Genomic DNA, 22,469 nt, shown 5'->3' on the forward strand with positions numbered 1-22,469 from the left:
TGGTCTGCTAAGGCATTTGCAATCTGAGATCAAGGAGGATCAAGATTGGTAGCCATAGATCGACTTCTCCTCCATAAATCTGTTCAAGCCCCTTTTAAAGCTATCCAGGTTAGTGGCCATCACCACCTCCTGTGGCAGCATATTCCAAACACCAATCACACGTTGCGTGAAGAAGTGTTTCCTTTTATTACCCTGTTTCCCCGAATATAAGACATCCCCTAAAAATAAGACATAGTAGAGGTTTTGCTGAAGTGCGAAATATAAGGCATCCCCCGAAAGTAAGACATGGCAAAGTTTTTGTTTGGAAGCATGCCCGACGAACAGAACACAGGAAAAATAAGACATCCCCTGAAAATAAGACATAGCGCATCTTTGGGAGCAAAAATTAATATAGGACACTGTCTTATATTCGGGGAAACATGGTAGTCCTAATTCTTCCCCCCAGCATTTTCAATGGATGCCCCCTGGTTCCAGTATTGTGAGAAAGAGAGAAAAATGTCTCTCTGTCCACATTTTCTACCCCATGCGTCATTTTATAGACTTCAATCATATCCCCCCTCAGACGTCTCCTCTCCAGACTAAAGAGTCCCAAACGCTGCAGCCTCTCCTCATAAGGAAGGTGCTCCAGCCCCTCAATCATCCTCGTTGCCCTTCTCTGCACTTTTTCTATCTCCTCAATATCCTTTTTGAGATGTGGCGACCAGAACTGAGCACAGTACTCCAAGTCCGGTCGCACCACGGCTTTATATAAGGGCATGACAATCCTTGCAGATTTATGATCAATTCCTTTCCTAATGATCCCCAGCATAGAGTTTGCCTTTTTCACAGCTGCCAGGCATTGAGTTGACATTCCCACATGTAAGGGAATTCCCACTACACCAGGCCGGCACCTTCACAACCACATAAAAACGTTAAGACCTGCCAAAATTTAACAAAACGAAACAGGTAAGAGCAGTGGGCTTAAAAAACCAAAGTGCACGCCACCACAGCCAGGCAGAAACTCCCTCCCTGAATAAACTCAGTCGTGCACAATTGGAAAGAGGTTTGTCTTTGCTCCGTGGCCTACGGGGGGTGGCTGGATATCTCACCGTGAGCTTCCGTGTTGGGACTCGATTTGTGGAATATGTCAATTCCTTTCACGCAGGGATACCCAGCCTATTATATTACAGCGCTCACAAATCCCATACACAGGAGAGCCTATACGTTGGCTAGATTTAACATCATGCCATCTCCGCTACATAGAGGAAGACTTAAAGGTCTTCCAAGCGATAAGAGGTTCTGTACCTGTAGCATAGGACAGCTGGATTCCATCCCACACATTCTCCTGAACTGCGTATTATACCAAGAACTCCGATCCAGCCTGCTAGCCCAAGCTATAGACTCTATGAGTGATTATACCGAATCAGATAAAGTAGTTACGCTTTTAAATTGTCAGGATTTTCATTGTTGCCTTATGGTGGCAAAGTTTTTGTCAGAAGTTTGTAAGCTGAATGTATGACAAACGCCAAGTTTTTTGCTATTCACTTTTTAACTGGAACTGTATTTTTTTAACTGGAACTATCGTGTATATGCCAATAAAGGCTTATTGAATTGAATTGAATTGACTCGATTTGTGGACTTCTGCAGCTGTGGGAAGACACAGCTGGACTTGGCACCAATTCTTAGGTCCCGCACACAATAACTCCCCTGCTGGCAGAGGTTCCGGCCTTCTCCTCGTCTGTCTTCCGCTGCCTGCAAGCCACACTCCGCAGTTTCTCTGCCTGACTCATCAGCTTCTGCTATCGCTCATCCCAGACCTCAGCAACAATTCCGTGAGGCTTTTTTTTTTTTGGGGGGGGGGGAATTGAAGGGGATGAAAAGCAGCCAACCGTCAGAGGGAAGAGACAGCCGGGGAGGCGAAGGAGAGGGCTTGGAGGGCAGAACGCTTAGGCAAGGGGTCAGGAATGTCCGAAAGAGCCTTCTGGACATCGAAGAGGGCTCTGTTATGTTAATAGACATTCACTTTACTTTCGGTTTCTCACCTTCCCTTGCTCTGCAACACGCAGCGCACCCAAGTGCTGCTCGGCCTTGAGAACGCAACAGCTGTGTCCAGTTCTGGTCGCCACATCTCAAAAAGGATATCGAAGAGATAGAAAAAATGCAGAGAAGGGCAACGAGGATGATTGAGGGACTGGAGCACCTTCCTAATGAGGAGAGGCTGCAGCGTTTGGGACTCTTTAGTTTGGAGAGGAGACGTCTGAGGCGGGATATGATTGAAGTCTATAAAATTATGCATGGGGTAGCCCCAAACTCTGCAGCCTCTCCTCATAAGGAAGGTGCTCTAATCAATGGATCGCACAGCAGTCAATAGATCAGTAGTCAATAGATCGCACAGCAACTGAAGACGTTTTCAAAATGTTTCAACCGGAGTATCGTCTTAAAAGGGGATTCATTTAAAATGTTTCGAGGCTGGAAATAAAATGTTTGGGGATAAAAATAACACAGAACTCCATAGAGGAAATGTTTTATTTCCTGTCTCAAAATATTTTAATTGAATTGTGCGGAAAGGCCCGATTTCTTCGTCGCCTGCCTTTTACGTGTGTGCAGCTCACGTCGTTTCTCAGCTCGTGGTGGAGACTCATCCTTGAATGTGTGCAGTGACTCCGCGAAGAACTATCTGAGCGTGCGGAGGGCGCTTCCACCCCGGCGTTTGATTTGCAGTGACCCGTGCGCGCGTACAAATCTGTGGGCTTGGGTGATCTGCCGCGGCCTACCCCCAGGTGCAAACAAGAGGGTGAAAAAAAGACGCGGCGAGGCTGTTTGCTCGTGTCCTTGCAAACAAATGCATGCCACAGTCAGGATTCTGGAGAGCAGCGGAATGCTGTGTTGTTTCAGTCTCCCTGACGTGTCTGCGTTCTGTTTCCTGTGATACGAAGCCCTCTCCAAGCTGGAATCCGAGAGTGCGGCTGGCAGACCCAGTCCCTCCGTGCTTCCTGTTTCGCTCCCGTTACTGGCCTGCTGTCAGAGAGAAACGGAAGCACTACTGGGAAAGCGGAAAGTGACACATGCCAGGAACAGTGTCCCTGAAGCCCAGGCTCCCAGCTTTCCAGGGGAAGCGAGGCAAGGCTTCTGAATTCATAGGTTTCCACAGCAATTGTGCGTTGGGTGTAATTTTGCCTTTTCCAAGTTTCTAGACGCCAGCATCGTGTAGTTGTTAAGAGCAAGTGGACTCTGATCTGGAGAGCCAGGTATGATTTCCCACACCTCCACATGGTCGGCGGAATCTAATCTGGTGAACTGGATTTGTTTTTCCACTCCTCCACATGAAGCCCGCTGGGTGACCTTGGGCCAGTCACCGTTCTCTCCGAACTCTCTCAGCCCCACCTGTCCCACAAGGTGTCTGTTGTGGGGGGAGGAAAAGCAACCCATTTCATAGGACCACCTTAACACAGGGACGTAGGTATAGATTTTTTATGGGGGGGGGTTGGGGTGGGGCCACACCCCCACCCACCCCTAGGGCATGGCCCTCAAAGGTGTAGCCCCCATCTTCTATTAGCTCCCATTGGAAACAATAGAGAATGGGGGCACCCCCTTTGGGAGTCCATAACTTTGGACCCCCTGAACCAAACCTCACCAAACCCGGGTAGTATCATCAGGAGAGTCCCCGAAACAATCCCTGAAAGTTTGGTGCTGCTAGCCCAAACAATGCGCCCCCTGCAGGCCAAAAACCAAAAAAGCACTAAAATGTTTTTAAAACCCACAAACGGAGGGGGGGGGGGAGATTCGGACATGAATGGGGGGGTTCAAACACGAGAACCCCCCCCCTTACCTACGTCCATGCCTTAACATCACAAAGTGCCAAGCAAATTGGGTGGGCTCCAATTCTTCATTGATTTGTTTTGCTTCCTCCTCCTCCTCCTCTTCCTTAAAAAAAATAATCTAGCCCAGTGTTCTGGGCGACTGAAAAGCTCCCTTGCCACTCTGTGACATTGTAAGCGGTCCTGATAAAAAGCCCCTCTCTGCAGCTGCTTTCCAGGTTTTTCTTTTTTACTAATGGAACTGCCCAATCGCCTGCAAAATTCAATGAATTCCTAGTAGCTGTTTGAAAGGAGAAGCCACCTACGCGTGCACTGGACAGCTGTTGCCGTATTTTGACTGTGCTGTGAACTTGGGAATCGGTTCCCAGCACCGATGGTCAGTGGTCCTGAGATTTGCAGAGGCCTTTGAAGAGGGGCCTTCATTCCAGTCCGCTTGAAACAGAAGCGTGGCTTGCTGTTGGATCCTTTGTAACTGGCTGATGGAGGCAGTGATGAATCCTCCCAGACTTCTCAGCAAAGGAGCCATCCCCCCCTTCCCCCCTCCCACTTCACAGGCAGGAAACAAAGCAAACAATGGCAGGGGGCTGATATCTTTTCAGAGGGGTCGCAGTCTTGAGACAGCGAGGAGCCAGACAAGGGGCCGAGGAACCAGGGAAGTGCCGAAATGCCCCCTGGCCCCTGGGGAGTTAGCAACACCAACCCGTGGGCTCTGAACAGCTGTGAAAAAGGCAAACCCTATGCTGGGGATAATTAGGAAAGGAATTGAGAATAAAACTGCAAAGATTCTCATGCCCTTATATAAAGCTGTGGTGCAACCGCACTTGGAGTACTGTGTTCAGTTCTGGTCACCGCATCTCAAAAAGGATATCGAAGAGATAGAAAAAGTGCAGAGAAGGGCAACGAGAATGATTGAGGGATTGGAGCACCTTCCTTATGAGGAGAGGCTGCAGCGTTTGGGGCTCTTTAGTTTGGAGAGGAGACGTCTGAGGGGGGATATGATTGAAGTCTATACAATTATGCATGGGGTAGAAAATGTGGACAGAGAGACATTTTTCTCTCTTTCTCACAATACTAGAACCAGGGGGCATTCATTGAAAATGCTGGGGGAAGAATTAGGACTAATCAAAGGAAACACTTCTTCACGCAACGTGTGATTGGTGTTTGGAATATGCTGCCACAGGAGGTGGTGATGGCCACTCACCTGGATAGCTTTAAAAGGGGCTTGGACAGATTGATGGAGGAGAAGTGGATCTATGGCTACCAATCTTGATCCTCCTTGATCTGAGAATGCAAATGCCTGAGCAGACCAGGTGCTCAGGAGCAGCAGCAGCAGAAGGCCGTTGCTTTTACCTCCTGCAGGTGAGCTCCCAAAGGCACCTGGTGGGCCACTGCGAGTAGCAGAGAGCTGGACTAGATGGACTCTGGTCTGATCCAGCAGGCCAGTTCTTATGTTCTTACGTTTCCCATGCTTCTCTACTTCCCCAAATGTTCTCCTTTGCTCCATCTTCTGACCCCACTCAGTTCCCTCTTGCCTGTTTATTTGCAGCATTTCTCCATTTGTTCTTTTTATTTTAGTTGGGGGTGTAATCTTGGAGTATATGGGGAGTATAGAATGCAGAACGAGCACTGAAGCACCAATTCAACACAGAGCTCAAAAAAAGGGAGGGGGGATCACATGACGGCACCCAGGAATTATTTCAAGGGGGTGAGTGTGAACAAAAGTAAGGGGATTGAAAACGTTTTACAAACAATTTAGGATCTGTGTGCGGAAAGGGCTAATATGTTGTCGCAGGCTTTCATGGCCAGAATCAACTGGCTATGCCACGAAGAGAAACATCTCACCGTGACACGTGTCTGAAGATGCCAGCCATACATGCGGGCGAAATGTTTGGAGCTAAAACCACCAGACCTCCACAAACCCAGAGGTGGGATCCAGCAGGTTCTCACAGGTTCCCGAGAGTAGGTTACTAATTATTGGTGTGTGCCGAGAGGGGGTTACTAATGGGTGATTTTGCCACGTGATTTTTGCCTTAGTTACGCCCCTCCTCTCAGCAGTGGCGCGCAGAACTTGAAGCAGTCTAGCAGGAGGTGCACCGGCGTGGCGTGGCAGCCTGCGCCTGCGTGCATTTGTTTCCCGCGCCATGATCGCTACAGCTGCCGCGTCCCTGCCACAGCCCTACTTCGTGAACGCCCCGCCCCCGGAATGCCTGGCCCACGCCCCCGTCGTGCCCCGCCCAGCCCCACTGGTGCTACGCCACAGTTTGAATCCCACCACCATGGGAACCTGTTACTACAATTTTTGGATCCCACCACTGTCCACAGCCACACAGCCCGGGAAACCCACAACAGCCAAAAAATAAGTTCTTACTCTGCCGACTTCTCGCCGACGATCCGGAAGAGCTGGGGCGGCTGGTTTGTTGGGGTCCAGACTGGGAGAACTGGGGGGCTATTGCTGGAATCTTGCCCCTTCCAGATCTGAAGTTCTGGGTGTCCGAAGAGCAGGGCAGCTGAGTCCTGCTGGTGAAGCCAGAAAGGAAGTCACTGCAAGAAGGAAAGCAGAATCTGAAACACGGCACAGAGAAGCTTTTGCTGGCTGCAGAAAAAGATGGAAGAGGAATGGCCCTGGGCAGTGGTGGGATCCAAACGAGCCCGCCCTGCTCTGAACTCCACATGGAATTTGGGATGGGACGAGCCCCTGCTGTCCGGATCAGCTTTCAACTGCAGCCCTGCTCCTGAACTCCATATGGAGTTTGGGCAGGGGCTACATTGGGGGCAGCGGTTTGGCAAGACCCCCCCCCCCCACATGCAGTGGTGGGATCCAAAAATTTTAGTAACAGGTTCCCATGGTGGTGGGATTCAAACTGTGGCGTAGCGCCAATGGGGCTGGGTGGGGCATGACAGGGGCGTGGCTGGGCATTCCGGGGGAGGGGCATTCCTGGGCGGGGCTGTGGCAAGGACGCAGCCGCTGCGCCAGTCCTTGGGCGGGAAACACATGCACGCAGGCGCAGGCTGCCACGCACACCGGTGCACCTCCTGCTAGACTGCTTCAAGTTCTGTGCGCTACTGCTGAGAGGAGGGGCATAACGAAGGCAAAAATCACGTGGCAAAATCACCCATTAGTAACCCCCTCACGACACACACAAATAATTAGTAACCTACTCTCGGGAACCTGTGAGAACCTGCTGGATCCCACCTCTGGCCACAGGTGCGGAAGGATAGCTTTGCTGCGTATTTAGACAGATTCATGGAGAAGACGTCTGTCAGTGGCTACCAGCTACGGTGACGAAATATGAGGAAGAAGAGTTTGGATTTATAATCGTCTTTCCAGTAAGGAGTCTCAAAGTGGCTTACAAGCTCCTTTCCCTTCATCTCCCCACAACAGACACCTTGTGAGGCAGGTGGGGCTGAGAGAGTCCTGGGAGAACTGTGACTAGCCCAAGGTCACCCAGCAGGCTTCAAGGGGAGGAGTGGGGAAACAAATCCAGTTCACCAGATAAGCGTCTGCCACACAGGTGGAGGAGTGGGGAGTCAAACCCTGTTCTCCAGATTAGAATCCACCTGCTCTTAACCACTACACCACGCTGTGCTTTGTTTTACGTGTGAAAATTTAAAAAAACGTTAAAAAGAAAATGAAGCACTGAGTACATTTTTGCCCCCTGCGCATGGCACATAAGTGGCATAGTTCTTAATAGCCTGGATGTGACCCTACAGTCATTGGGCAACATTAAAAGAAATAATGCCAAGGGGCTCCCGAGGGAGTCTCATTTGTAGGCCAGTAATTAAAATAGGACTTCAAAAGGATTTCCATTTCTCCTCCTCCTCCCATCAAAGGAAGTCATTGTGATGGGCAGGCGACGGATTTGGGAGGCATTCAATCTTCCCTCCTGGAGAGCCTGCCGTTCCAGGACAGCCCATCCACCTGCCATGGAGACTGTTAGCAGCCCAGCGTTCCAATTTCCTCACGTTGCTCCCGCCGTTAAGAGGTTTCCCCTTTGCAAATACTTGCAACGGACGGACGGCAGGGGTATGCTAATTGGGCCGCTGGAAATCTGTTTGAAGGGCCTCTCTGCCAATATCCTTTGTAAGAGGATCGGCCCCCGCTCGGCCCCCTTTCCTTTTACAGACCTCTGTTAACTTGCCCAAAGATCTCTGCCAGCCGGGGAAGGCTTTTGCCAAGAAAGATTGCCATCGGCTGGAATCGAAATCCGCCCGTGGCTCGCAATGAACTCGGGGGGGCCCAGAGCCAACGGGCGGGATTCTGAAATTGTTTCTTTTCGTGAAAGGGGTTGACTGTAGTGGCTCACAGGCCGTTTCGAGCGTGCGGCCCCCGCTGTTGCAAGAGCTGCCGTTCCTGAAAGTGATAACATTATTACGGGTATCCCACTGGTGTTATTAATTGCATTTGGAGTGCACGTATAGGGACGTATATCGCTGTTCATGTTACGCTTCGGCTTGGGGTTAGATAACCCCTAAATACAGGGCCCAGGTATATGAGAGTCTGAGGAATTGAGGAGGGGGCGGGCGTGTTCTCAGCTTGCTCTCCAATTTTGGAGACCCTGAACTCACATAGCAACTGGATCGCCACTCCACAGTGGCAGGCAGACCCTGCTCAAATCCACTACCGTCTTTCCCCGAATATAAGACAGTGTCTTATATTAATTTTTGCTCCCAAAGATGCGCTATGTCTTATTTTCAGGGGATGTCTTATTTTTCCTGTGTTCTGTTCGTCAGGCATGCTTCCAAACAAAAACTTTGCTATGTCTTACTTTCGGGGGATGCCTTATATGTCGCACTTCAGCAAAACCTCTACTACATGCTGGCAGGGGATGGTGGGAACTGTAGTCCATAACATCTGGAGGGCCGCGAGTTTGACACCTATGCACTAGAAGGTTATTTTATTTATTTATTAAATTTATGGGCCACCTCATCCCCGAATTTTTTACCCTGCCCATCCCCAAGGGGCTCAACGAGGCAATACAAAGCATTAAAACCTCGATTAAAACAGAAACAAAATCCCAAACATTATAAAAACCACATCAACGAACACTACTGGTTAACAGCGCAGGGTCGGCTATTGGCTTAAGGTTTGAGACCTAACAGGGGGACTGTTGTATTGTAACTTTCATTGCTGTTTTAATTGTTTTGTCTATTGTCATTTTAATTGTTTTTTTTAACCTTTGTGAGCTGCCCGAAGATGCTAATATGAGGCAGGACCTAAAAATCATAAACGAATTAATATATTTCACCCAGCAGGGTCTCCTCTCAGCTGCCCTCTGGATCATTCCGAGCTTTGCCCAATCCTTCGGGATGAAGGAGCACCTTTGTCTGGAAATGCTGGGGACCAAATCGGCACATATGTTCTACTCCAGAACAGTAGCCCGTCCCAGTCCAGAGAAAAGGACTTCCAAGTAGAATAAGAACATAAGAACAAGCCAGCTGGATCAGACCAGAGTCATAAGAACATAAGAACATAAGAACAAGCCAGCTGGATCAGACCAAAGTCCATCTAGTCCAGCTCTCTGCTACTCGCAGTGGCCCACCAGGTGCCTTTGGGAGCTCACATGTAGGATGTGAACGCAATGGCCTTCTGCGGCTGTTGCTCTTGAGCACCTGGTCTGCTAAGGCATTTGCAATCTGAGATCAAGGAAGATCAAGATTGGGAGCCATAGATCGACTTCTCCTCCATAAATCTGTCCAAGCCCCTTTTAAAGCTATCCAGGTGAGTGGCCATCACCACCTCCTGGGGCAGCATATTCCAAACACCAATCACACATTGCGTGAAGAAGCGTTTCTTTTTATTAGTCCTAATTCTTCCCCCCAGCATTTTCAATGAATGCCCCCTGGTTCTAGTATTGCATTAGGAGAAGCAGCAGCTATTCTACAGTGCGTGGCCTGGCTAGTGAAGTCCCTTCCCATCTATCTTTGCACCCAAACCAAGTCCAGGATTAACAAGCTACAAAGCCACGGGAGGGCAAACCGGCCGTGGGAAAATATTTCACAGGGCTCCATCACACAAGCCGCCCATGATGACAAAGTGTGACTTTGGCAAGTGTGTTAGAAAGAAGCGTGTGAGGCAGCTATTTCCCCCCTTGCAGAGCCATAAAACTTTATCTGCCTTCCCTCTGCTTATTTGCTTTCCTGGTAGAAACAGACTTGAAGGCATGCAAGAAACCTGAGAAGAAATATGGCATTTGTCGGCCAGTGACTCATAAGCAACTAATAGTGGTGGGAGAGCTTGAATGGACAAAGGAACAACCCTCCCACCGGCCTGCCCGCACCAGCAAAAGTTTCATTAGAGGTATCTTTCTAAAATTACACCAAGGAGGCATGCAGGTTTGGCATAAACTCGGGGCACCTCCTGTGACTGGAAATTACAGCATGCCAGAGAATCACGTAACAGAATCACAAGACTCTGCGCTTTCACTTTTCTCAAGAAAAGCGAACAGCTAGTCCTCACGTTTACAGATAAAAACGTGAATGGCTCAGTGGCAATAGCGTAACAAGGGGGCGTGTCAGGGGGCGGGAGCCCCGGACCCCACTTCGGCAGGCCATGTGCCACACTCAACCGCGACATGTGATAGTCACCGTGTGGAGTTTACCCACACTCACAACTATACTCCCACTCAAACACAGCATGGAGTTCAGGAGTAGAAGAAGAAGAAGAAGAAGAGGAGGAGGAGGAAGAGGAGGAGGAGGAGGAGGAGGAGTTTGGATTTATATCCCCCCTTTCTCTCCTGCAGGAGACTAAAAGGGGCTTACAATCTCCTTGCCCTTCCCCCCTCACAACAAACACCCTGTGAGGTGGGTGGGGCTGAGAGAGCTCCGAGAAGCTGTGACTAGCCCAAGGTCACCCAGCTGGCGTGTATGGGAGTGTACAGGCTAATCTGAATTCCCCAGAGAAGCCTCCACAGCTCAGGTGGCAGAGCTGGGAATCAAACCCGGTTCCTCCAGATTAGATATACGAGCTCTTAGCTTCCTACGCCACTGCTGCTCAAGAAAAGCGAACAGCTTGTCCTCACGTTTGCAGATACAAACGTGAATGGCTCAGAGGCAATAGCGTAACAAGTGGGCGTGTCAGGGGGCTGCAGCCCTGGGCACCACTTCGGCAGGCCATGTGCCACACTCAACCGCGACGTATGATAGTCACCATGTGGAGTTGACCCACACTCACAACTATACTCCCACCCAAACACCGCATGGAGTTCAGGAGTAGGGGCGCAATTGGACGCTGGGCAGGCTAGCATGGGTTTATCCCACCCTGAATGGGCCTGTTCGATGCTAGGATCGGCTGGGCTAGGTCAGCGGCATAGGGGGGAAAAATGGCGCCCGGTTCTGAATTAGACTACTGTAACTCACCCTACGCGGGCTTACCTTTAGCCATGATCCGGAAATTGAAACTCGTACAGAATGCAGCAGCCAGGCTCCTCTCTGGGGCAACAGCGAGGGACCGGATTATGCCGGTCCTATACCAACTGCACTGGCTGCCAATTGAGTACCGGGTCATGTTTAAAGTTTTGGCATTGACCTTCAAAGCCATTCTCGGCCTCGGCCCTGCTTATCTGAGGGACCGTCTCTCCCTATATCGCCCTTCTAGGCCCCTCCGCTCGTCGGAGGCGGACCTACTGGTGATCCCTGGCCCCAAGGCGATCCGGCTGACCTCTGCAAGGGCCAGGGCTTTTACGGCTCTGGCCCCTACCTGGTGGAACAGGCTTCCGGGTGAGATCAGGGCCCTGCGGGACTTACAGAGTTTCCGCAGGGCCTGTAAAACGGACCTGTTCCGCCAGGCGTTTGGCCAGCCGGGATGATGTCAACTCCGCCATAAGAACATCTGGCCTCCCGTGGGTACATAAAGGGGGAAGGAGGGGCTGAAGCCATCTGTAGTTTTAGTATTTCATTTATTATTTTATTGTAAATTATGTATTTGATGTTTTAAATTGTTTTAGTGTTGATGGACACCGCCCTGAGCCTTCGGGGAGGGCGGTATATAAATATAAATATAAATAAAAAATAAAATAAATAAATACCCCCCCCCCCCCTTATTTTAGTTCAGGCTGAAAAAGCGGCCTGTTCAGTTCAGGCTGAAAAACGGCCTGGTGGGAACTACACTTCTCAGGAGACCTTGAAGCTCGATTTTCTCTTCCCCCCCCCCCCCCGGTGCGTGGTGCACCCCCCTGCCCCCTTATAGCTTTGACTCTGGGCTAGGTCGAGCCTTGCTGAGCCCAGGATTGAACTGAACAGCTGGACTGACTTGCTCCAGCTTTATACTGTTGGCTCTAACCCCCCAAGCTTCACCTGACTGGAGAGGTGGTGACTGGGAGGCTGAGCCAACGTTATAAAGCTGGAGCAAGTCCGCCCGGCTGTTCAGTTCAATCCTGGGCTCAGCAAGTCTCGAACTCCACATGGAGTTTGGGCAGGGGCACAGCTGCAGGGGGGAGGGCTGGCAATGTGACCGCCACATGACCTGCGCAAGTGATACCCAGGTCGGGATGAGCCGTTGTGCTTGCCCCAGGTGCCATTTTCGGCAGTTACGATCCTGCTCAACAGGAGGTGCAATGGATCTTCGTCAGTTCTCATGCGTTGTTTCTCCCTTACTTGAGGGGTTTTCTTCCTGGGGCAGAGATGTGCTAAGGGGGAAAGAATTTTCCTCCTGCTGTTCTGAATCAGGACCTGTTATTCCATTGCACATACAAGCCAGCACGTTTGGAACCGACCTCGCAGCTTCTCAGGGCACAGACGGGGATTCCACTTGGGACATTCAATATGCAGAGGGGGCCATCCTACCATTCAGGCTTAAGCTGCTGGCAAATCCTTGGCAAATTACGCGCTCCAGAAGGCTCTAGACAAGAGAAAAGTCCTGCTGGATCAGACCAAAGGAATGCCAACAATGGCCTCCAAAAATTCCACGGGAAGTTAAAACGGATTTCTCCCTTTCTCTGACCACTACAGTGGGCATTCAGAGCTACACTGCATCTGGTCATGGAGGCTCCATTAACCTATTATTCCTAATAGCTGTCACCAGAGCTATCCTCCATGAAGCGTTTTTCAAGGCCATCTAAACTAGGTAGGCTGTAATCTGGCAGCAGCATAATCTACACATTCATGGACATCGCCTGAAGAAATATTTCTTTGTGTCTGCAGCAGTGGCGTAGGAGGTTAAGAGCTCGTGTATCTAATCTGGAGGAACCGGGTTTGATTCCCAGGTCTGCCGCCTGAGCTGTGGAGGCTTCTCTGGGGAATTCAGATTAGCCTGTATACTCCCACACACGCCAGCTGGGTGACCTTGGGCTAGTCACAGCTTCTTGGAGCTCTCTCAGCCCCACCCACCTCACAGGGTATTTGTTGTGAGCGGGGAAGGGCAAGGAGATTGTCAGTTCCTTTGAGTCTCCTACAGGAGAGAAAGGGGGGGTATAAATCCAAACTCTTCTTCTTCTTCTGCCTTATCTGCAGCTAAGCCATATTTGCTGGGTGAGCTCATTCTGAAAAAATAGTGCGCAATACAAGCTTTGTAGGTGACAACGCGCCTTGAGCACGCACGTGTGGAATCTCGTATCTGAATGTGGAATGCACTTCTGGTGAGCCCAGGCCCAGCAAAAGCTGCTCTTGACACATTCTGAGCAGCCCAAAACATCCCAATTAGACAAGAGGGAGACATGGGATCTTCCAGAGTCTTTTAAAGGTAGATTTGAGTAGGGAACTCTTTGGGACTCTTTAGTTTGGAGAGGAGACGTCTGAGGGGGGATATGATTGAAGTCTATAAAATTATGCATGGGGTAGAAAATGTGGTCAGAGAGAATTTTTTCTCTCTTTCTCACAATACTAGAACCAGGGGGCATCCATTGAAAATGCTGGGGGGAAGAATTAGGACGAATAAAAGGAAACACTTCTTCACGCAATGTGTGATTGGTGTTTGGAATATGCTGCCACAGGAGGTGGTTATGGCCACTAACCTGGATAGCTTTAAAAAGGGCTTGGACCGATTTATGGAGGAGAAGTCGATCTATGGCTACCAATCTTGATCCTCCTTGAACTCAGATTGCAAATGCCTTAGCAGACCAGGTGCTCAGGAGCAGCAGCAGCAGCCGCAGAAGGCCATTGCTTTCACCTCCAGCCTGTGAGCTCCCAAAGGCACCTGGTGGGCCACTGCGAGTAGCAGAGAGCTGGACTAGATGGACTCTGGTCTGATCCAGCAGGCCAGTTCTTATGCTCTTAACTGCAGTGAGAGGGGGAAGATACCCTTTCCATTCCTGCACGTGTTTGCCTCCCCACCAAATTAACCAGGAAATAGGAAAAAAGCAGACCCTTTGTTTTTTATAATAATAAAAAAAATATTAATTAATTAATTACTATTGATAAATAAATAATAATAATAACAGCACATCAACTGCTGTTGCAAGAAAATAGCGCAAACTGACTATCTCGAACGTCACAATAGGCTAGCAGCAACGGTGCACTGGAACCTTTGCAAAAAGTACGGCCTGCCCTGTAGCGAGACCTGGCACGAGCACAAGCCAGAGAAGATCTCACAGAAAATGAAGAAGCAAAAAATACTCTGGGACTTTAGAATACAGACAGACAGACACCTGGCACACAACACCCCAGACATAACAGTGGTAGAGGAAAAAACATGTTTGGATCATCGATGTTGCAGTGCCAGTTGACAGCAGGGTAGAGGACAAAGAGCTGGAAAAGATCACGAAATATGAGGAGCTACAAATTGAAGTCGAACGATTGTAGCGAAAAAGAACAACGGCAATCCCAATAGTAATCGCTGCTCTAGGAGGAATCCCAAGAAACCTTGAAAAGCATCTGAAAAGCCTAAACTTGAACATCAGTCCACCTGCTGTGCTTATTGGTGCAGAGGGGGAAAAAATCCCAGCTTTGGTTCGGCTCACTTGGGTAGGTTCCCAGCCCTGTAATTTTATGCCACTTTTTGCAATGAAAAATTGTGTCAATATGCAACTCGAGAGGCAGGGATCAGATAACATCTTGTGTGTGAAATGTCACTGCTTCATGCCTCTCCCCCAGGACATTCTCTGTTCACCAGAATTATCATGCTGCAGGTCCAGGCTGAAAGCAGGGGTGTGGGAAAATCAAAGATGTGTTTAGTTCTAGCAGCTTCCAAACAAGGAGAATTACTATGAAATCTGGGAGAAACCGGAAATCGTAAAGATGTTTGATTTGGATCCGGCATGGAAGAGAGGCCCTGTTGAGCACGGATTCTTTGCAGGAGAGGCTAAACTCGTGCTTCACGAGAACAAGCTGTCCAGTTTGGTTGTCGCTCACAGCTCTTCCTTGGACATATACATAGAATCATAGAGTTGGAAGAGACCTGGTCGCCACATCTCAAAAAGGATATCGAAGAGGTAGAAAAAGTGCAGAGAAGGGCAACGAGGATGATTGAGGGACTGGAGCACCTTCCTTATGAGGAGAGGCTGCAGCGTTTGGGACTCTTTCGTTTGGAGTGGAGACGTATGAGGGGGAATATGATTGAAGTCTATAAAATTATGCATGGGGTAGAAAATGTTGACAGAGAGAAATTTTTCTCTCTTTCTCACAATACTAGAACCAGGGGGCATTCATTGAAAATGCTGGGGGGAAGAATTAGGACTAATAAAAGGAAACACTTCTTCACGCAACGTGTGATTGGTGTTTGGAATATGCTGAAACAGGGGGTGGTGATGGCCACTAACCTGGATAGCTTTAAAAGGGGCTTGGACAGATTTATGGAGGAGAAGTTGATCTATGGCTACCAATCTTGATCCTCCTTGATGTCAGATTGCAAATGCCTTAGCAGACCAGGTGCTCAGGAGCAGCAGCGGCAGCAGAAGGCCATTGCTTTCACATCCTGCATTTGAGCTCCCAATTGCACCTGGTGGGCCACTGCGAGTAGCTGAGAGCTGGACTAGATGGACTCTGGTCTGATCCAGCTGGCTTGTTCTTATGTTCTTATGACCACCAGGGCCATCAAGTCCAATCCTCCTGCCATGCAGCAACACACAATCACCCTGACATATGTTCATCCAGACTTTGTTTAAAAACCTCCACTCACCACTCTCCAAGGCCGTGCATTCCACTGTTGAACAGCCCTGACGGTCAGAAAGTTCTTCCTAATGTTTAGGTGGAATCTCTTTTCCTGCACCTTGAACCTATTACAAACTGACAAGAGTGTGCCAGAGCTTCCTGAGCGATCTGGGGACAATCAGAACCATTCAGCCTGACAAGCCACAGAGGGCGTTCACGAGAAACCGGGGTCTCTTTCCCACCCATGTCATCCTGAGGTCCCTGAAAAGCAGGATACTAAAATATGAGAAAGAGGCTGATTATACACTGGTGCTCTGCCCTGTGTTGAAGGGAGATTCTCTTCGGGGCAGAGCTTTGTTACAGACACACACACACATACACACACACACCCCACTTTGTGGCAGATCCCATAATCTACTATGTTTGTGAGAACAGGCAAAGAGCAACCTGGCGTAGTAGCTAAGAGCAGGTGCACGCTGATCTGGAGGAACCGGGTTTGATTCCCAGCTCTGCCCACTTGAGTTGTGGGAGGCTTGTCTAGAGAATTCAGATTAGCCTGTACACTCCCACACATGCCAGCTAGGTGACCATTGGGCTGAATCACAGCTTCACCGGCTCTCAGCCCCACCTACCTCACAGGGTGTTTGTTGTGAGGGGGGAAGGGCAAGGAGATTGTCAGCCCCTTTGAGTCTCCTACAGGAGAGAAAGGGGGGATATAAATCCAAACTCTTCTTCTACTCTCTTCTTTGCAGGGAAGACAAAAGAAATGGCTCTTCAGGCTTCTACTACACCCCCTCCCCCACTCTACTTCCTCCTTCCCTGATGATCGGGAAGGCTTTGTAAAACTGTACTTCAACTTCAAGTACTTGTACCATATTAGATCTATCAAAATAACGATAGCTCTAATACAGTCATACCCCCATACCTGTGCAAAGATGCATTTACACCGTCCTGGGGAGCTCAGGCTGACTGTGAAGGAGTGAGGATCTCCCGGCTGCCAGCCCGGAGGAAGGTGCGTTCACCTGTCCTGGACGCCCAGAACTCACACCCCGAGGTATCCATTACATTCAGGTAGCATTGGAAAAAAAAAAAAAAAAAAAAGAAATGTTTCAGATTTGGAAACTCTGCACCACGCATTATTTTATTTATGTACAACATTTTGTCCTGCCCTTGGCTCATGATGACAGCTAACCATTTAAAACACTCAAGGAGGAGAAGTCGATTTATGGCTACCAATCTTGATCCTCTTTGATCTGAGATTGCAAATGCCTTAGCAGACCAGGTGCTCGGGAGCAGCAGCAGCAGCAGAAGGCCATTGCTTTCACCACCTGCCTGTGAGCTCCCAAAGGCACCTGGTGGGCCATTGCGAGTAGCAGAGAGCTGGACTAGATGGACTCTGGTCTGATCCAGCTGGCTCATTCTTATGTTCTTAAGACAGAATCCCATTTTAAAACCACTAAAAGCTACCTCCCCAACACACATCACTAAAACAACTGAAAAACAGGGTTAAAACACATTCAAAACATAAAAAGAGAAATGAAGAAGAAGAAGAAGAAGAGGAGGAGGAGGAGGAGCAGAAGGAGGAGGAGGAGGAGGAGTTTGGATTTATATCCCCCCTTTCTCTCCTATAGGACAACAAACACCCTGTGAGGTGGGTGGGGCTGAGAGAGCTCCGAGAAGCTGTGACTAGCCCAAGGTCACCCAGCTGGCGTGTGTGGGAGTGCACAGGCTAATCTGAATTCCCCAGAGAAGCCTCCACAGCTCAGGCGGCAGAGCTGGGAATCAAACCCGGTTCCTCCAGAATAGATACACGAGCTCTTAACCTCCTACGCCACTTTATACACATCAATATTTTCTTGATTGTATGTTTTAAATTGTAATATTTATTGTTTTAGGTTTTTTTTGGATGGTAATCAATTTAGAAAGGAGGGATCACTGAGGAAATTGAGGACAGCAGCAGAAGAGAACGGAAGTGTCTCCCAGGGGGGAGAGTTCTAGAGCTTTGGGGCTATGGCCAAGAACTCTCTCCCTTCCCCCGCCCCCGCCCCCGAATCGCCATCTGCCTTATCTCAGAAGAAAGGTCTTCAAAGATGACCACAGTGGTTGGGTGGAGTCATAACAGAGCTGGTGGTTCTTCAGGTGTGCTGGTTCCAAACCATATAGGCCAGTGGTGGTGAATCTTTGGCATGCCAGATGTTATGGACTACAAATGCTGGCAGGGGGTGATGGGAATTGTAGCCCATAACATCTGGCGTGCCAAAGGGTCGCCACTACAGATATAGGCCTTTGAAGGTCAAGACCACCACCGAGTCAGCATATGGGGGTCAGTATATGTGGACCTATACTATAGCCCACAAGCTATTCATCTTCGTTCCCATCCACCAGCTGTTACCAACTAGAATCTAGTTACATGAACATAAGAATATAAGAACAAGCCAGCTGGATCAGACCAAAGTCCATCTAGTCCAGCTCTCTGCTACTCGCAGTGGCCCACCAGGTGCCTTTGGGAGCTCACAGGCAGGAGGTGAAAGCAATGGCTGTCTGTGGCTGTTGCTCCCGATCACCTTGTCTGTTAAGGCATTTGCAATCTCAGATCAAAGAGGATCAAGATTGGTAGCCATAAACCGACTTGGTATTCAAAGACACCACACAGTTTTTGAGCTTGGGTCAAGATGTTCTATGATGGCTAGAAATGAACCTCCCATCAGGAAGGACCAGTTCAAGACGGACAGGTGGGGTCTGGAAAGTTAAATCTGGTCGATTCCGCACAACAATCATACTGGGTTACATTTGGTATCTATTCCTTGGAACCTCCAAATTGGGCTACTCTCAAAGAACGTTTGGAAGCTGCCCCCAGAACAGCATACTCCCGTGGTGGCGAACCTTTGGCACTCCAGATGTTATGGACTACAATTCCCATCAGCCCCTGCCAGCATGGCCAATTGGCCATGATGGCAGGGGAGGGCTGTCTGTAATCCTACATCTGAACCGCCACTCTCTAACCTTTCAAGAGTAGACTGCTGGTCAGGGCCAGCTATCAGAAGCTCATGATCCTGCTAATATAGCATTTACACTGACTACTGATACTCCTCGTTCCAATTCAAGGTGTTAGTTTTGATCTCTAAAGCCTCACATGGCTTGGGACCAAACGATCTGAAGGACCATCTTCTCCCATACATCCCTGCCCAGGAATTAAGGTCACAAGGAGAGGACCCTCTTGACCAGGGGTCTTCAAACTATGGCCCTCCAGATGTTCATGGACTACAATTCCCATCAGCCCCTGCCAGCATGGCCAAGTGGTAGGGCTCATGGGAATTGTAGTCTATGAACATCTGGAGGGCCATAGTTTGAAGACCCCTGCTCTTGACTATCCCACCAATCAAAGGGGCTTGTTTAGTGGGTACATGAGAGAGGGTCTTTTTGGAGGCACCTCCACAATTCTGGAACAACCTCCCCAGGGAAGCGTGCCTGACGCCGTTGCTTTCCGTCTTCAGGAGGCAGTTGAAGACGCTTTTATTTAGGGCTGCATATAATTAAAGAGGTCCCATCTCTCCAGCCAAACATTTAAACCGAGGGCAACTCCGGATTTGGACTCCACTCTCACACTGAGCGCTCCACTCACTGAGCGCCACTGTCCTCAGCCCTCTGACAGCAACACAACTCAGACCAGAGTGGGCTATGCAGGGATCAGCTTAAAGTCAGCTGAGCGGGCGTGTTCTCACGAGTATCCTTACGCGAGGAAGGCAGACAGAATTCAGAAAAGCTGGGCCTCTTCCCACAGCGAGTCGGTGGGCGGGAGCGCTGGCCACACTGGGCGAGGATATCCCTGCTGCAGGAAGAGAGGGCATCGTCTTCTGACCTGGCAAAGAAAACAAGAAGGCAGAGCAATGTAGCCAGAAGTGATCCACTGCCGATCAATTAATACCTTCCTTTTTTCCTGGAGTAGAGAAGAGCAATTTGGGCTTGCAAGATATTTTGCATCCTGCTCTTCACAGTCTGCTGAGGTGGACGGAGCTCCATGTAAGCCCTGCCCCTCCCGCCCGCCATCAAACCCACTGGGTCGAAGAGGGGATTTCTTGGGACACCTCTCTCCATCGCTTCCCTGGAGAGTCGAGACGCTTGTACGACTTTTATTCTGCTGATGCCATTTTTTTAGCATCTGTTGCCGTTTTGGACTATTAGACCAAGAGGGGGTTCTTGTTTTAAAAATTCACCTTTTTGAAACATTTGGATCCTGCCAGTGGAAGAAGAAGAAGAGTTTGGATTTATACCCCACCTTTCTCTCCTGTAAGGAGACTCAAGGTGGCTTACAAACTCCTTTCCCCTCCTCTCCCCACAACAGACACTTTGTGAGGTAGGTGGGGCTGAGAGAGTTCCGAACAACTGTGACTAACCATTCAAAATGGTGCACAATAGTTACAGCAAAGATCGGGGAACTGGGTTATGACAGTGACTCCTTCAATATGCTAACTTTTACTGAAACTTTTGACCTCATTAAAGAGAGGCTGTTAGCAATGGACTATCAACAACTGCAGAGCTTGGCAAATAAATCTTGTTCACCAACAAATATGTCAATTCCTTTCAGGGATACCCAGCCTATTATATTACAGGCTCACAAATCCCATACACGGGAGAGCCTATATGCTGGCTAGATTTAACATCATGCTACATAGAGGAAGACTTAAAGGTCTTCCAAGCGATAAGAGGTTCTGTCCCTGTAGCATAGGACAGCTGGATTCCATCCCACACATTCTCCTGAACTGCGTATTATACCAAGAACTCCGATCCAGCCTGCTAGCCCAAGCTATAGACCCTATGATTGATTATACTGAATCAGATAAAGTAGTTATGCTTTTAAATTGTCAGGATTTTCATTGTTGCCTTATAGTGGCAAAGTTTTTGTCAGAAGTTTGTAAACTGAATGTATGACAAACGCGAAGTTTCTTACTATTCACTTTTTAACTGGAACTGTATTTTTTAACTGGAACTATATTTTAACTGGAACTATCGTGTATATGCCAATAAAGGCTTATTGAATTGAATTGAACTGTGACTAGCCCAAGGTCACTCAGCTGGCATGCGTTGGAGTGCACAATCTAATCTGGTTCACCAGAGAAGCCTCTGTCACTCAGGGGGAGGGGGGGGAATCAAAACCCAGTTCTCCAGATTAGAATCCACCTGCTCTTAACCACTAGACCCCGCTGGCTGGAAAATCTGGCATCCAACTGAGAATAGTCAAAAGCGGGGACAGACACACATGTGGTCTCGGGTCAAAAAATCAGCCCACCTTGGACTTAAATCTTAAATCCTTTGGATTATCCCAGTTCACAATACACCCTTTCTGGTTTTCAAGCATGATGGAAAATGGGAATCACAAACTGTTATTTTGCAAGCTCCATGAAGCTGTGTATCCGCACGGCATGATCTTGTTTTGTTGCGGCAACCAACCCACAACATTGGATGCCTGGGGAAATGCTATGACGACTTATACTTACATCAGCTGAAAACTATCTGTCTGCCGTTCTAGCTGGTATGAAACAGAAACTGTAGGAGGAAACTACGCAAGAAAACCAGCAAGAACGACTGAAAACTTGCCGGGCGGGATCCAATCCTCAAATCCTTCCGAGGTGCTTTGTGGCTTGGACAAGAATGCGAGAAATACCGTACTCTCCCCCTCCTTGGCTATGCACCGGTGTGGGGTTGTTGATTTTGTCCAGCCATTTAATCCTGTATAAATGCTTCCTTGCCAGTTTCAGATAATACATCCTTCATTCCTTAGCCGTCAAACACTATGAACCTACCAACCACTCCAGTCATCGTCAGAGGCCCAGCTTCGGGTGCCTCCTCCCCCCCACCATCTGAGGCAAGACAGGGCCTTCTCAGGGGCGGCACCAAAACTTGGGAACTCCCTCCCCAGGGATATTCGCCTGTCTCCCTCTACTGCTGTCTTCTGCCAGAGAGGGAAGCCTTTTTCGTTTTGTTTGGCGTTCCCTCTTTGACTGCAATCGGCCCTCCTCCCTGTTAATATATTTGAAATAGCAAATAAATTGGTCAGTATTTTAAATGGGATCTCTGGGTTGAAAGGTGGCATATAAACCTTTGAAAATAAACAAGGACACCAACACAATTGTGAAAATCACAAGCACCCACGGGAAACTCTGTGATGTAGAAGAAGAAGAAGAAGAAGAAGAAGAAGAAGAAGAAGAAGAAGAAGAGGAGGAGGAGGAGGAGGAGGAGGAGGAGTTTTGTATTTATATCCCCCCTTTCTCTCCTGCAGGAGACTCAAAGGGGCTGACAATCTCCTTGCCCTTCCCCGCTCACAACAAACACCCTGTGAGGTAGGTGGGGCTGAGAGAGCTCCGAGAAGCTGTGACTAGCCCAAGGTCACCCAGCTGGCGTGTGTGGGAGTGCACAGGCTAATCTGAATTCCCCAGAGAAACCTCCACAGCTCAGGCAGCAGAGTGGGGAATCAAACCCGGTTCCTCCAGATTAGATATACGAGCTCTTAACCTCCTACGCCACTGCTGCTCCAGACCCCTCAGACCACTCACCCTGGGGGAACCTAGCAGTTTCAAGACAACCTGTTGAAGTTTGCACCCACGGCAACCCACTTTACACGAAGTGCCCTCCCTGAACAACCGCTCCTTCCCC

The 22,469-nt window shown here is 49.1% G+C and overlaps 1 protein-coding gene across 2 annotated transcripts in view; it reads right to left on the bottom strand.

Annotated features, from left to right (window-relative positions):
- ARMC9 (armadillo repeat containing 9) overlaps positions 1 to 22,469 on the bottom strand; it is a 127,669-nt gene that overhangs the window by 1,719 nt on the left and 103,481 nt on the right. For both annotated transcript variants that reach the window (XM_048502029.1, XM_048502028.1), the window contains 3 exons: positions 19,555 to 19,677; positions 16,744 to 16,894; positions 6,166 to 6,338 (listed from right to left, as the gene is read on the bottom strand). In XM_048502029.1, the coding sequence (XP_048357986.1) occupies positions 16,861 to 16,894; positions 19,555 to 19,677 (157 nt within the window). In that variant the 3' untranslated portion in view covers positions 6,166 to 6,338; positions 16,744 to 16,860. The remainder of the gene's footprint in view (positions 1 to 6,165; positions 6,339 to 16,743; positions 16,895 to 19,554; positions 19,678 to 22,469) is intronic.

The sequence above is a fragment of the Sphaerodactylus townsendi genome, linkage group LG06, assembly GCF_021028975.2.
Source record: "Sphaerodactylus townsendi isolate TG3544 linkage group LG06, MPM_Stown_v2.3, whole genome shotgun sequence".
Taxonomy (NCBI): domain Eukaryota; kingdom Metazoa; phylum Chordata; class Lepidosauria; order Squamata; family Sphaerodactylidae; genus Sphaerodactylus; species Sphaerodactylus townsendi.